The sequence below is a fragment of the Fukomys damarensis genome, unplaced genomic scaffold, assembly GCF_012274545.1.
Source record: "Fukomys damarensis isolate Sample0158 unplaced genomic scaffold, DMR_v1.0_HiC HiC_scaffold_7, whole genome shotgun sequence".
Lineage (NCBI taxonomy): Eukaryota > Metazoa > Chordata > Mammalia > Rodentia > Bathyergidae > Fukomys > Fukomys damarensis.
Window position 1 is genome coordinate 29,781,928 of NW_022900919.1, and position 15,289 is coordinate 29,797,216.

Consider the following 15,289-nt stretch of genomic DNA (forward strand, 5'->3'; position numbering starts at 1 on the left):
AAGGAGAGAATGCAGTGTGGGTACTAGGGGGCATGGATATGATCAAAATGTTATACACAAGGACCCCCACAAACAACTACGTGAAACTAGGCAGAAGGTGAGGTGGAGGGGAAATGCTTAAAGTAGGCTGTGCGCAAATACACATCTGCTAAAATGCAGTCTGTTATCTGTGTAGCCAGTAGGCACTGAAAAAATCCGGGGACAAATACAAAGGGAAAGGTGAAAGTGAATTCACCTCACAAATGAACAGATCTGGGCTAGGCACATCCTGTTTGCCAAATGTTCTGAAAGACCTTGCTAGATACCCAGTCAGGCGATTTGATTTTTCTTCTCTTGAGGGTGAATATTCCTGGAGGATAGAGGGCCAAGGAGCACACGGACGAGGGTAAGGGGTGGACTCCACTGCAGAGAAATCACGTCCCCTGGTATCTAATAGGTACTGTCTCCTGAGGAAGTAGCTGTAAGGGGTGTGTGTGTGTGTGTGTGTGTGTGTGTGTGAGCGAGAGAGAGAGAGAGAGAGAGAGAGAGAGAGAGAGAGAGAGAGAGAGGTGGGCCCATGGGCAATTTAGAAATGTCCTGCATAGTCCATGGCCCTGACTCCTAGGCTATCCCACTGCTGTGGAGCAGAGAGGCACATGTCTCACCACCCTTCAGGAAGCTGAGCTGTACACATACTTGGCTTCCAAAGCCAGTGCGAAAACCCCAGCTGCTTCAGGAGCTGCTGCCGATGTCCCAGAATGCCGCAGGGTGCAGTTGCCGTACAGATCTGTGGTGGCCTAGAAGGGAAGATATTAAATCACAAGTGAATAAATCACACTATCTTGAATCCCAAACAGTGTGGAGCAGAGGATCATCTACTTATTGTATTTAAACTATGCCTTGTTCTGAAGAAGATTAAGATGAAACTAAGGATAAGTTTAACATCTGTATACTTAGCTCTTTTGTCTGAGCTTCCTAGCAGCCCATGCAAAAAGGGACATTTAATCGATGATCATTATAGTGTCCAAAGGTAGCTCAGTTGTTCAAAGAAACAAATGTATTCTTTGACTAGAGATGAGAGACATTTACTTACTGAATCTGAAAAGGAAATACTATGAGGTGGAAAGTAACAAGTCACTACCTCCACCTCATCAAGGCAATGGTAAGATTTGTTGCATTAGAACTCCAAAGAGAAGAAGTCCATTTTCAGTGTTTGTAAGACCTGGGGGCTTCATGAAGATCAAACTTAAACCACAGGAATTCTCCTTCTCTTCTGTTGGAGCCCATCACTTGAGAAACAAAGGGTCAGGGAGGTTTAAGGTGTCTATGGGGCAAAACTGAAATACTCAGAAGTCCAAGGCTCCTCCCCAGCTGGAGTAGAAAGAGCCACTGATAGAGCCGGAGACACCAGCAGTCAGGCAGGAAGTGGCTTCTAGTGGGAGGATTGAGGTCCATAAAGGAGGACGGTGCCTCCCTCAGACCCCTTCCTGCCCTTCTCCCTGCCTGCCTTGGTAGGAGGAGAGGGCCAGGTGGGCTGATGCTGTTCAGCCTCCTCTGGAGTGGAGTTGTGAGGAGAGCCACAGGGTGAGTGACAGCTCCAGATGATCCACTTTACAAGTGACTTGGGAATGGGAATCTCCCATGATACCCAGTTGCCCAGAGAAGATGTTTTACTTAGGAAATCATAGAATCATAACCTAAGTCTATGATTCTTAACTTCTTCATTAAAAAAAAAAACACGAATGGATTTTAAAACATAAAGAGAGTCACAACTCTCACAGCTTTGTCCAGTTTTAGGGGTCCTGGGGACGAGGAGAAGCTCATCTGTGCACACTGTGTGGGCGGGGCTTGGCTGAGGGTGCTGGTGTGATGTCTCGACTCACACAACTACTTAGTCTAAGCCTCATGCGGGGGCGATTGTCTGGTAAAGCAGATTCCTTATTGTTTGTGAGCCCAAGCAATGCACCAGAAAGGCTCCAGAAAGTCAGCTGGGAAGAGAAGGTGGTGGTCTTGCTTCCGCTCTCAGGTGTCCATCGCCAATGGTCTCAGCGTCACCAGGCGTGGGGACGGTGGGTCCTCTGAGCCTGCCTAACTGTGAGGGAAGGGAAGGGAACTGCACACCGCCCCCCACGCAGGGCCTGGCCACCAGGGAAGGGGACAGGGAGCCCACGCTCACCACACCGGCCTCGGGGTTCCTCTTGCGCCCGTTGCTGAAGGTGGACGCCAAGGTGGAGGAGCAGCTCTCGTCGTACAGCGCCGTCCTGCCGTCATTGATGGCCGAGTTGATGGAGACGGTCCACATGCTCGAGGCGTAGCCGTCGCAGTTGCAGTCATCGGAGCTGCCGCCGTCCCCGGAGGCCCACACGTAGATGCTGCCCTTACCCCCGCGGCCCTGGACAGCAGGGAGAGGCTGCTGCTGAGGCCAGCGAAGGGCAGCCAGGGTCCCAGCCCGGGTGATGCCGAGGGAGGGGATCCTGCACCAGCGGGGGCTGGGGGCTCACGGTCTGGGCTTCAGCAACTGAACTGAAATGGCTGGATTTGCTTTTTATCCCAATGAGAAATCACACCTCTTTCACGGGGGCACGGTGGGTAACTGTTTCTCAGAGTGGATCCAACATAAAAATCACCTGGGTTTACAATTTTAGCTGTGAATAACGAGGTAAGAAAAACTGAAAGAATCTCCTTAAAATTTACAAATGAGCCATTTTTAAAAAAAAGGCTGTAGAGTAGCACATGCTTATGGTAAAGAAAATCAAAGTATATGAAAGGAAAACGAAAGATAAATCTAGGGTTTATTATTTAATAACTAATTATGATGATCCCATTCTTATACATCATTTCAGCAAAAATGTAAGTATATATATAATTATAGTTATCTATAAAAGAGATGCACATGTTTACATGTATATGTAGATATTGTGAAGATGAAGTATACATTTTTGCCCTAAATATGTGAACAAATATATAAACATAAGTAAAAATATATGAAATCTTACTTATAAGTGTGTATAGATGCATAGTTTTTCTTTTTGTCCAGTTGGGTCACTCTAGATTTCTGGCAGATAGAGTGTTATATGACGTTTCCCCAGGGCAAGGAGCCCCAAATGTAGGAAGAAAGCGTAACATGATCAAGTAGTGTGGACAATAGCTCAGGTGTTAGTGATGTGCGTGGTGATTCTCACTGCATGGTGCCCAGTTCCGGGCAGCAAGCTTTACCCTAAACACCCATGCTTAGCACCGACCATGTGTCACCTCGTTCCTCCATTTTCCTTTCCCTGTCTTGAGGGAGCCCTCTCCTGTCTACAGCAAGAATAAGGAAAGGGCCATCTGCCTCAGGCCTCCTCCTCTCCTACCCTGGAGGCAGTGGGGCTCAGGGTGCGGGGTGTATGGAGAGGGGAGCAGCTGCAACATCACCTCCTCAGGAGCCTGCAGACACAAGAGGACAACGGCAGGGAGAGTTTGTCCCTGCCTGGGCCACCTGGCCCATGGTCCCATCGAGTGGTGTGTGGTGGAGACAACCCTGAGGTCCTCCTGCCTCTGACACCAAGAAGCGACATCTGCGATTGCTGCTAACAAGACTGGAAATCAATTAGCTTGTGATCGATGGAGTCGATAAATCAACAAGTGTTTACCTAAGCACCAGCTGGGGGAGGTCCTCAGCTTCCTGGTAAATCTACACGACTGAAAAGCTCTGGCACTAGCAACTACCATGAGAGCCCAGGACAGAGTGAAAACATCACCCCCACAGTTGGTGTGGTGGGAAGTGACCATGCATTACCTTAAGCCCAAGTCTTGAGAAACCTGTCCACTCCACTGTCTCAGAGGCTGCTGCACCATAACAGCAAGTCTGAGGTGCCCATCTGGCTGATGCTAGACACATAATCCAGTCTAATGTGCTGCCCTGGCTGCCAGCTGCTGGCTGCCAGAGCCAAGCAGGAGTTGTCCTCAACCAGCCAGCATCTACTGCCCCCTCCAGCTTATCACGTATATGCCCATGAGGCCAGCTGCGCTCAGGCCAGGTAGAACACTCAGCTGCACTCAGATCAGCAGAACAACCCAGGTGACTGGTGGACTGGTGAGCAAAAGTAAATGGTGTTTCTTTTAAGCTGCAGAATTTTGGGGGCAGTTTGTTACACAGCCTGGCTCACTAATACACAGATAGCAACTGTCAGCTGCCTCCTGAGAGTTTTGTGCCCACTGAATGCTATGTTCCCAGGGATATTAGGCTCCATTGTCCCAACAGAACACACGAAGCGATAATTATAACGACTGGGTTTCAGCACTCAGTGGTCCTTAACCTTTTGGGAGGAAGGGCCAGTAAGAGAAAACTCTAGTCAGGGGTAGAGATGAGTGGGGCAGGGGCTCTGAGAGACACATGAGCTTACTGGGGTGGGGCTCGTCCTCTTGCACCACATGTTCCTGTTAAAATAATGCCCTTGCATCCAGCTGTGTCCTATCATCACCCAAGCAGGAGCAGGGCGGAAACCTCGATAGAATGTCTGTGACCCACGCACAAAGGGCGCTCAGTTGGAGGACAGTGGGTGGAACTAAGAACGATGGTCTTGGCACACTTCGGGCACTTATGGCATTGCACGTTCCCTAATTCAGTCCTCATCGCACTGCCATTTACAGTAGCCCCACAAAGGAAGAAACAGGAAGAAAATCTGCACTTCAGAAAACAAAACCAAATAAACAGGACTCCCCCAAACTAAGTGCTACTGAGATCTGGAAACTGTGCAGAGGGACCCAGAGGAAGACTTGATCTCACAGAAAGGCCACCTGCTACTGTGGGAAGACAGCATTCCAGACACGTCCATTTCCTCTGTATCGACTGATAAATTCAACACGATCCCAATGCATGCATCAGTTGTGAGTCAGTCAGGCCAATGTCGCCACACTGGGCAGTGGGACAATGGGGATTTATCTAGGAGCAAGTGGTGAAGAAGATTCACAAATCCACAGGGGACATGGGAGGTGGCCCGGAGATCAGGGACACTCTGAGTGCGTGGAGTGGTGGCCAGCCGGGGGCCAGGGAGGGAGCTGGGCTTGGGGGCTGTCTGACAGCCATGCTGCTCATGTCCAGATTTTCTTTCTCCTTTATTTTTCTCCTGCCTTTTTTTTTTCTTTTGCAGTTTTGAGGATCAACCCCAGGGCCTTGCACATGTATGTGGATGGTATCTGACAGCTATGAATCTCAACTGGGGTGAATTTTGTTCAAAGGAAGATAATTTTGGCCATCACCAAAATGTGACCAGAATCTAGTGGGTAGAGGCCAGGGATGCTGCTATCCCTTTGCAGTGCCTACAAGTATCCTCTCCCAACAGAGAACACCCCTGTCAGTGCCAGCTGTGCCCAGCCTTCAGCTGGGTGTAATCTGAAAACAGCTCTTACAAACCCAGAACTTAAAAATGCATGCAGATTGTGTATTTTGCTTTTTATAGAAAATCATGTTACAAATCATTCACCACGAGCTGAGGTGAAGTTCCAGCTTGAGTCCAGTCCTGGGATTCTCTGCACCCCCAGCACATTGCTTCCACCTCAGGGAGTTAGTCCTTCCCCATTAACCAGGAGTGGTGACCCAGTTAAAGACCCAGAGCAGGCCCTGTAGTCCAGGGGTCCTGGTGAGCACATGCCTCGTGGGAAGCCTGTGACAGCTTCCTTTTCCTAAACACTCAGTGACACTAACTTTTATTTTCTGGCCACTTAGGCATCTTACTACAACATTGACGTTCTTTAAAAAAAGTTATTCTATTCTTTATTATGAAAATCATAGACATTGCAAAATAACTGGCACATAGAGACTATGAAGAAGAAAATAAAAATCCTTTTACCCTTCCATGCATAAATGATCTCTAGTGCTTTTTTGTGGACTTGTGCCAGCCTTATATATAAATGCAAAGGATAAGAACAGGCTTAAAAATGAATTTAGGGTCATAAACTATATTCACTTCACTTGACCTGCTTAAAATGTGTTTCTCACTCACTGTTAGGTAATTAACATTTTCTCATGTTGTTAATACTTTTCTGCATCATAGTTGTCTTTTTTTAGTTTTATCAAGTAGACATTCCATAATTTGTTTCCTCCTTTTCTTTGCATTTTGATAAAACAAACTATGACCGTATTTCAAAACATAACCAAAAAAAGAAAACAACAAAGTAAATAGGAAAGACAAAGCATTTCACAATGGCGATGCACGATAAAAGTCTTTACGATTCCGTCATCTCTCAGGAATTAGGGACAGACTGTTACTACAAGGGGAAGTGAAAGAAACAGAAAAGCCAAATTAGCACAGAGGAACAGTAATGTTATACAAAGATGAGACGGCTCAACAGTATGATATGTAAAGATGAGAAAGAGCAGCATTAAGAAAAACCACGTATCATGATCGATTACTGAGTACACATTGTTATCTAATGGTCACACGGCCTTGGGAGATGGGGAACTTTGATTTCAGCACTGAAGCACTTACTCCAATCAAGAGAGAATTTATTCTAGGTGGAAGTGGAAGGTTGTTTCTGGTTTTTAAATCTGCTCTATGTTAAAAAGGAACAAATTTTATAAATGTCTTTTCATCTCTATTTATCTCCTTAGGCAGAACTTCCAAAACAGGGAATTTTGGAGGAAAAAGGATGACTGTTGCAAGATTCTGGATCCGCAATTGCCAATAGAAGTTTCCCTACACAAAATGGTTAGAGTTTATATTTTCATCAGAAATGTACAAAATTTCACTATCAGTCCATTGGATAGGATTTAATAATTCTTATGTTGAGGCGAGCTAGTATTGCTGCTTTGCTAGTGGCTGCTACTGACAGTAAGTCCTAGTCTGTGAAGTAGCAGGGCTCAGTTTAGTCCACTTCCGGCCAGGGTCAACTGACTCTAACTAAATTTTTCTCCTCTGAATTAACCATTTGTTCTCTTCTGCAAAAGATGTGTTAGTGCCCCTGCTTGCAATACTATCATCAGGTGTCTGAGGCCTGCCCAGCTTCTTTCTTTCCCACACTTGTAATGAATAAACACTGGGTATCCTTCACGTTTTCATCTTTGCTGCCCAGAGCAGCTCAGATTGGCACATGACCCAGCTTTACTTAACTCTCTGTCTCTGTGTCTTTTGTTCTCTCTCTCTTTCCTGTTCCACAGACATGGCATTGTCTCATGGGAGATCAAGACCCACAACCAGGGCTTTCGATCATGTCTCATATAGGGGCTGTTTTGCACTGCCTCACTCATGATTGCCAGAAACTGGAAGCGACCAGGAAGCCCTTGTAGGCGAATGGTACACAGAGATGATGGAGTAATGTTCTGTGTTATGGAGAAATGATCTATCAAACCATGAAAAGACACGGAGGAACTTTCAATGCATATTACTAATGGAAGGAAGCAACGAGAAAAGTTTGACACTGTTGGATTCTACCCTGGGCAGTTAAGGGTGGCCAACTCTCAGGAAGGTCACCTGAAGCCTTTTCTTCCATCTTTCTTTACAACAGAAATGAAAGGTGGAACTGAACCTCCAGTAGCTGTCTCCGTGGCTGAGCTGCAGGCCCCACACTGTGGCAGCCTCTATCTGGCTGCAGGGCATAAATCAGGGCTCACAAATGTCCCTGTGCGTTCCCTGGCAGGAGGCCTTCATCACCAGCTAGAGGCCCTGGTGCTGCTGCCCCTGTGTCTGACCCATTCGGTGATTAAATCTTAGCAGGTGGCACTGGGGCCTTGCCTAGCCTGGGCCTGATTAATCACTGTCTCTGCTGGCAGTCCGGAGCCCCTCCTTCCTGGATGGTGGCTTTCAGGGTTCCTCTCTTACAAATGGCCTCTTCCCTACACATTCCCAACCAGGGACCAGGGGTGTGTGCTTGTGTCCCTTTGCAACCACATCTCCTCCTGGCGAACAAACAACTTGTGTTCACTCCTGTCTGCACCTCAGAGGGTTTCCTGTAGCCGTGACTTAATTCCTAAGTTTTTCTCAGTAGTAGAGACCCTGAAAGATGAGGGATTGGGGATCGGGAGGTCAACATCAGAGCCATCAGGGTCACTGTGCTTTCTGAGGATGTGAGGGCACTTTGAGTCACTTGTCACCTCTAATGTCCTCCAGCGCTGTCCGAGCAAAGCAAGAAGCTGTGAAATAGCTACTGGGCCCCACAGTGGCTTGTCTTTGTCCCATTAGTCTCTTTGCAAGGGTCACATCCTTTCCCCCGATAGTAAACCACCTCACTGGTGTTTCATTCACCCCCAAGAGGGGTGACTCCAAGTCGCTGATTGGGTTTTGCTCAAACTGCACCGGAGCAGTTTTGGTAGAAGGCAGTGGGTATCAGCCATGTGCCTTGGACCTCAGACCTTTTTGCGCCATCTCTGAATCTCAGCGCACTCATCTCTGTGTTTTGGGGCTTCTTCCCAGCACGTGTGGGCTGCCTCATACCCTAGGAAACAAACCTCCACCAATAGTTTTTATCTGGCACCCTTGCTGCAGCCTGTTTCTGGGAGACCCCAAAGTGAGATGGGAGTGAACCACGGGGCTGTGTGACCTGCCACGAGTCTGTCCCTCACTTCCCATCTCTAATGTGAACGATGATCTAGCAGGAGACCCAACACATAGACCACACAGTTAAAGAGGAAAAGACCGCCGTGAGTGAAAGGAAAAAAAGTTCCTTCTTTCCTTCTCTCCTGCTTGCTCCTTTGTGCATCCTCCACGCATTTATTGAGCAACCCTAGGAGACTGGAACTCAGATCTCTAAGGAGCCAGGCAGGTGATACTTATCTGTGAGGCAGGGCCAGGCAACAGGGGCTCTTGGGGTCTGGGCCAGCAGTGTGTCCCCTGTAAAGGTCTCTTCCCCTCTTCTTTTTCCTCTTCCTTTTCTTTGTCTTATTGGTCAAATAAAACACGGGACCAGGATGCTAAGAGTGATGGAGACAGAAGAGCTGCCTCGGAGGGGCCGTCATCATAGATGCCTTTGTTTAGGTGGAGACAACATCCAGTGCAGATGAAGCAGCTGAACGATTGGCGCACTGTCAGTGACGAGATTCTACAATACTGTCTGAAAAATGTCACTCTGAAGCAAGGAAAGACTCATTCCCATAACCTGGGGAAAAGTCGAATGGTAATTCATGTATTTTTTTCACCATGAGGACTTTCCTCTCTAAAATATTTACTGGCCATCATTGGAAGATAAGTCACAATAATTTTTCTCCTGTTTCAGCGTGCTTGGCACCTTCTGAAGAACAAGCACATTTTAGGGAGGCTGTGGATGGAGCAGAGAAGAATATAGCACCGGCTTTGCCATGTGGACGGGAAACTGATAGAAGCCACGCAGGGAGGCTCTGCATGGCGTCTTCTACACTGTAAATGTGGACCGAGCGCAGAGTACCTAATGCCTGACTCTCTTATGGCTTCAGGTGACACAAAAATGCCTGTCAGTGAAAATCCATGGCTGCTGGGAAAAGAAGCATCTGCCACCTGCTCCCGAGGGCACCTCTGTCACTTGATCTGTGCTTGGGCTGCAGACACACAGAGAACAGTGAGTCAAGGGGGTTGAGCTGCCTGTGTGTGAAAGGTTCCAGCCTACATGCTCCTTAAGGAGCCTGGGCATCAGGGGGCGCACAGCAGTAATACCTCCTGTCACCTGCCGCATTCTTGGTAGACGTCCTTCATAAACTGCCGCGTGTCAATCCCAGGCTGGCTTGGATGGGCTGCTTGTTGTGGCCTTGGGAGAAAGCCCCGTGATGTTTTTTCCTAAGTGGACTCTGTTCCCGCATAGTCACGAGTGCTCCTCCGAAGACCTGACTCCTTTCCCTTCAAGGACTCTGCCTTTTCCTGAATGTTTCTGGGGCCACTGATGGAAGGGACGAGTGTCGACTCTCCTAAACCATAAGGCCCTCACTCACTTAGAAAGTTTCCCCCACTGTCTTGAGGTAACTTACAACTGGATGGAAAACTTGGGGAAATGTAAGCATCGGGGTTTCCAGTGCTTTCCCTCCCCCTTTCCACAGGAAAGTTCCAGCCTCAGGAAGGCCGGGTGGCTCACCAGCAGGAGGCATGAGCACATTCAAATGCTGTGGGTTAAGGGGAGCCGCAGCTGTGCTGCAAAGTAGTTAACAACTAGCTCTCTGATGGAGCATAGCCCTTTTTTTATTTGTGTCGTTTGCTAATTTCTGTGTCTAGTCCAAGATGCCAGTGTGATGTCACCAGGAGCCATGTCCAGCATGGCCTTGTCCCTTGGGAACATTCCTCTCTCCTAGGTTTACATCATGGGATTTCTGCATGCTACTCCTTGGAGGTAACGAGGTCAAAAATGAAGGAAGGCCCTACAGGAGAGGGAAAAGTTGGCACCAATGATCGATCAACCATCTTGGCTGTAATGGAGAAAGCCTGGTGATACCCAGTTGATCTTGAGTAGTGACCAGTTTGTTTCCACCGTGCTCGAGCCTGATGTGCAATCCTAAGAGGGAAAGGGTGTATTTGCTTTCTAGGGCCACCATAATACAGGGCCACAAACCTGGTGGCATAAACACCAGGAATAAACTGTCTTGAGGTTCAGGGGCCAGCGTTGAAGACCAGCGTGCTAGCAGGGCTGGTTCTACAGTTCCTTCAGCTTTGGCAACATCGTTCACATCCTCGACTGGCACATGTTTCACGCAACGTCTATTTCCATCTCCACATGGCCTTCTCCATGTGTGCCTTCTGTGACCTGTTTCATTTTTTTTCTTTAAAAATGAGAGTACCGATCACACTGGGTTAGGATGCTGACAATGCAATCATATTGGGTTACACTCCACTAATGCCCTCACTTAGCTAATCGCAGCTGCAGTGACCCTCTTTCCAAGTGAGGTTACAGTCTCAGGAACCCAGGGCTAAGACTTCCATGGTGAATACCCGGGTACACAATTGGATCTCATAACAGAAAGGAAGCATTAGGTATTACTTTTCCATTAAGGCTTTTGAAAGAATTCTACAGTGTGGAAGGCACTCTACTATGAGGGTTGAAAGTCTTTCCAAGAGAACCTAATTTCTTAGCTTACAGGCCTAGTTTGAGGGAAGACGGGTTCCCTTATTTGGGACCAGAGATCCCCTGAAAGCATTGGGGACAGGAGTGACCAGGTGGGGACTTCACCAATACAGAAGCCTCAAGACAGGAGGACTGGGCTGAGAGCAGGCACAGAGCCTCAGGGAGCCAGGCAGATGGGAGGGCAGCCCTGGGACTTTGGTGTCTGGCAGGGACCCCCCACCACTCTGCTGCTTGAGGGCCTGCTCAGGTCATCCCATTCCCCCATCTTCCCCAGAGACAACGTTCCTGGAGCTACCTGGTCTCCATTTCTGTGACACAAACAAATGCACGGCTGGGTCACCAAGCAATTCACTAACAAGGTAGTAACAGGGCTGCCACACCCAGAAAAGGTCTTTTTCTTTTCACTGTGGGGTTGAAAAAGCCCTATCCCAGGCTCTTGGTATCTCAGGTGACAAGATATGGATCCTAGAGGTCCTTTAGAGTGACACCTGGCAAACTTTAGTGGTAGTTGTTAAAATTCGGGGGTGGGGCATACTTTGGATTCAGGCATTGAAACAGCTTGTGAAGACGCACAGTTTGGGAACTGATGCTCTGTCAGGAGTCACACAACGCCTTGGGCCCATGACTTGTGGAGCTGAGATGATCCACCTCCAGGGGCTTGGTACAAATTCCAACCCACGCCATCCACAGGCCTGTGACAGTCAAGTTTCATGCTGGGGATGTTTGGGATGGTTGGTTCGGTGTCAGTAGAGAAGGAACAAAACACTTCTCAGGCACTGATGGTGAAGCAGGGACACTATCCCAGGCATGTCCCAGTCCCTGAGCTGGGACCCTGTCCATCTGGGGTGGCTTCTGCCGTGGGACCTCAGGAAAGAGGCTCTGCCTGTTTCCCTTGTCCTTGGCTCTGCCCCTCCTGGGGTCAACTCAGGAACCCACCGCTCAGCTGCCCCACCAATGGACACTGCAGCCTTACTCCTGGCTGTGCCTCCAGGTCCCCATCCCCTGTGGGCTGAGACTGCTTCCTTTCTCCGCTGGCTCCTGCACAGAGTCAGGCCCTGCCGCCCTCCTGCCTTTCCCTACAGCCCCTCTGCCCAGGGGTGGCGGGGATGGCTTTACCTTGTTCACACCATCGGCCATGGCCTGCAGTGTGAGCTCTCGGGGCCCATCCACCGTCTTTCCGTTGTCCGTGGGGCCCCAGCTGGCACTGTAGATGTCGATGAGCTGGGGCATGTGGCTGATGGAGGAGGCTTCGATGACATCGGTCATGAAGGGCTGGTCCAGCATCCGGATACCTGTGGACAGGTGTGACAGAGGGAACAGGGCTTTGGTATCCAGTTCTCAGGAGACATGGGCAATGGGGAAGAGCATGGCTCCCAGTGTGGTTGGAGAGTTGGTGACCTCGGATGCTCTGGAGGCCACCATGGAGCCCCAGGACACGAAAGGAGATGCACAGGGCGGGTGTGGTGGTACAGGCTCCTAATCCCAGCTGCTTGGGAGGCTGAGGTAGGAAGACTGCAAACTGGAGGTCAACCTGAGAAACTTAGTGAGACCTTGTCTCAAAGTAGAATAAAAAGGGTTGAGGATGTGGTTTGTCACTCCCTGGGTTTAGACCTTAGAGCTGGAAAAGGAAAAGTTGCACTGAGGGTCCCCCACACTCTTATGGCTCCCACTCTTGGCTGTCCTTTTGAGTATCCTTGAGGGAAACTTTGTCCCCTACACCCTGGCCAGGTTCCAGCGGGGCAGCCTTTGCTGATGATTTCTGGCCAAGTAGCAGCTCCGCCTGCAGTGTCGCCTACAGGACTGCTGTGGCTTGAGGGCATCCCCTAAAGGTTCAGGTACTGGGATCTTGGTCACCGGGGTGGGGGTGTGGGGCCTGCTGGGAAGTGACTGGGGCACAAGAAGCACTGTTACGGGGTCACTGATGCCATTCTCAGGGGACACCCATTGATTCCCAAGAGAGTGAGTTGTTAGAAAAGAGCAAGTCTAGGCCTTCCTGCTCCTGGCTTCTGGCCTCACCGTGTCATTGTCCTCCTGTGGACATGCCATGCTGCCACCTGCCACAAGGTCCTCACTAGAGGCAAAGTGATGGGGCCATCCAGTCTTGGCCTTCCATCCTTCAAAACCATGAGCTAAATGAATCTCTTCTCTTTATACGTTACCCAGTTTTGGGTGTTTTGTTATAGCCGCAGACCATGGACTCTAGTGCAGGGACTATGAAATGAAGGGGCTTGACCATTGTCTTAGTCTCTTTCATTGTTACTGGGACACAATCCCCAACACCTATAATTTAAAGGAAGAGAGCTTAATTTGGCTCACAGTTTGTAGAGCTTTAGTCCATGGTTGGCTGGCTGCAAGGCTGGGAGGCAGGGACGGGGGCATGGTGGAGGACAGCTGCTCACCTCATGATGGTCAGGAAGTAGAAAGAATCACAATAACCATGCACAGCTGAAATTTGAGTGCTGACACTCCTTCCTTGTTCCCTGTGATCAAGGGACAGTCACTCCAGGACATTCTTACTCAGGCACCACTGGAGCATGCCATGCAGATCGGTTGGAATAAGGACTTCCCAGGTTCTCCAGGGCATGGAGCATTGACATGAAATTTCTCTCTTTTTCACGGGCCACTATGTTTAGACTTTAGGAGCCTGGGCGGGCTCCCTGTCCACCCTAGCGACTGCCAGCCCACCTCTGTGCTCAGGCTGCAGTTTCCATCCATGCGCCATCAGTTGCACATTTAAATGTTTTATACAAGAGCAGGCAGCAAGGCCTTTTTATGCTGGGATGCATCTATTTTATCCATTATGTGTCCCTGGAGACAAGCATGATGCTTGGTATTTATCTTAAGCTTGACAGATATTTGGTGAGTACTTATGTGGAGTTAATATTTAATTGAGTTGAGTTTCTCCCCAACAGAAATAGTAGATCCAGATTGTCCTTACTCTACCATGAACCCACAATTCTGGTCACCAATCTTTTATTTTTTGGTACCAGGAATTGAACTCAGGACCTTGCACTTGCAAGGCAGAAGGCAGCACCACTGAGCTAAATCCCCAGCAGGTCACTATTTTTGCCAATAAGCATTCAATTATAAATTCACATCTTCTATTCTTGGAAGAAGCTTATCTGGAACAAGCCTGGTCTTTGGTTTGAATTTTGGGAAGCTACATTTTATGATTCATTTTATTTTTTCCCATTAAGTTTATTGGTACATTTAAAGTACACAATACAATTAAATTTATCATTGGGATCTTTACATGATATGTCTTGGTTCTTATTTTTTAAATTGAGTTTATTGGTAAATTTTAGGTACACAGTACAATTACATTCATTATTGGGATCTTGTACCTTTACATGACAGGTCTTGGTTCTCATTTTTTCCCCTTGTCCCTGCCCTCCCTTCACCCCTTTCACCCTTCCCTATTTACAAAGACTTTGTTTCCATTTTTTCCTTTTCCCTTATTTCCTTTCCCTTTCCCTTCCCACTTTCCCTTTAGCCATTTTCTTCCTATTTCACACGATCAATTACACCATTTAAACCTTATTTACACTTTTAGTTTGTCACACCAGAGAAACTATTCAGTATTTACTCAAGTGTTTCCTATTTATTTCACTTAAGAGTATAGTCTCAATGTGCATCCATTTAACTATAAATGTCTCTAGTTTCTCATTCTTTATGGCTGAGTAGTATTCCATTTTATAGGAAAACCACATCTTCTTTATCCAGTCTCCAGTTGATGGGCATTTGGGTTGTTTCCAAGTTTTAGCTATTACAAACTGTGCCGCTGTAAACATGGGTGCACGTATATCACTGTGTATCATTCTTTTAATTCTTTTGGAAAGATATCCAGCAGAGGGATAGCTAGGTCAAGTGGGACCTCTAATCCTAGTTCTTTGAGGTATCTCCATATTGATTTCCACAGTGGTTGTACCAGTCTGCACTCCCACCAGCAATGGAGAAGGGTTCCTTTCTCCCCATAGCCCTGCCAACATTTGGTATTGGTTGATTTCTTGAAGCAGCCATTCTTTGTGGGGTGAGGTAGAATCTTAAGTGTTGTTTTCATCTGCATCTCTTGAATGACCAGTGTTGTGGAGCATTTTTTCGTATATTTACTTGCTGCTTTTACTTCTTTGTCGGAGAAATGTCTATTCATTTCAGATGCCCATTTTTGAATCGAGTCTTTGTATTTGAGAGGGGTCTCATTTTCTTGAGTTCTTTATATATTCTAGATAGTAGTCCTTTGAGGAGTAGATGTTAAACTTTTTTTCCCCAAATTGTAGGTTGTCTCTTAGCTCTGTTGATGGCTTCTATTGCAGTG

At 47.9% G+C, this 15,289-nt stretch overlaps 1 protein-coding gene across 1 annotated transcript in view; it reads right to left on the reverse strand.

Annotated features, from left to right (window-relative positions):
* Positions 1–15,289, reverse strand: part of Pcsk2 (proprotein convertase subtilisin/kexin type 2) — a 247,448-nt gene that overhangs the window by 12,993 nt on the left and 219,166 nt on the right. Inside the window, exons 8-10 of the mRNA XM_010634126.2 lie at positions 12,091–12,266; positions 2,156–2,371; positions 676–776 (exon numbers count right to left, since the gene is read on the reverse strand). Of these exons, the coding sequence (XP_010632428.1) occupies positions 676–776; positions 2,156–2,371; positions 12,091–12,266 (493 nt within the window). The remainder of the gene's footprint in view (positions 1–675; positions 777–2,155; positions 2,372–12,090; positions 12,267–15,289) is intronic.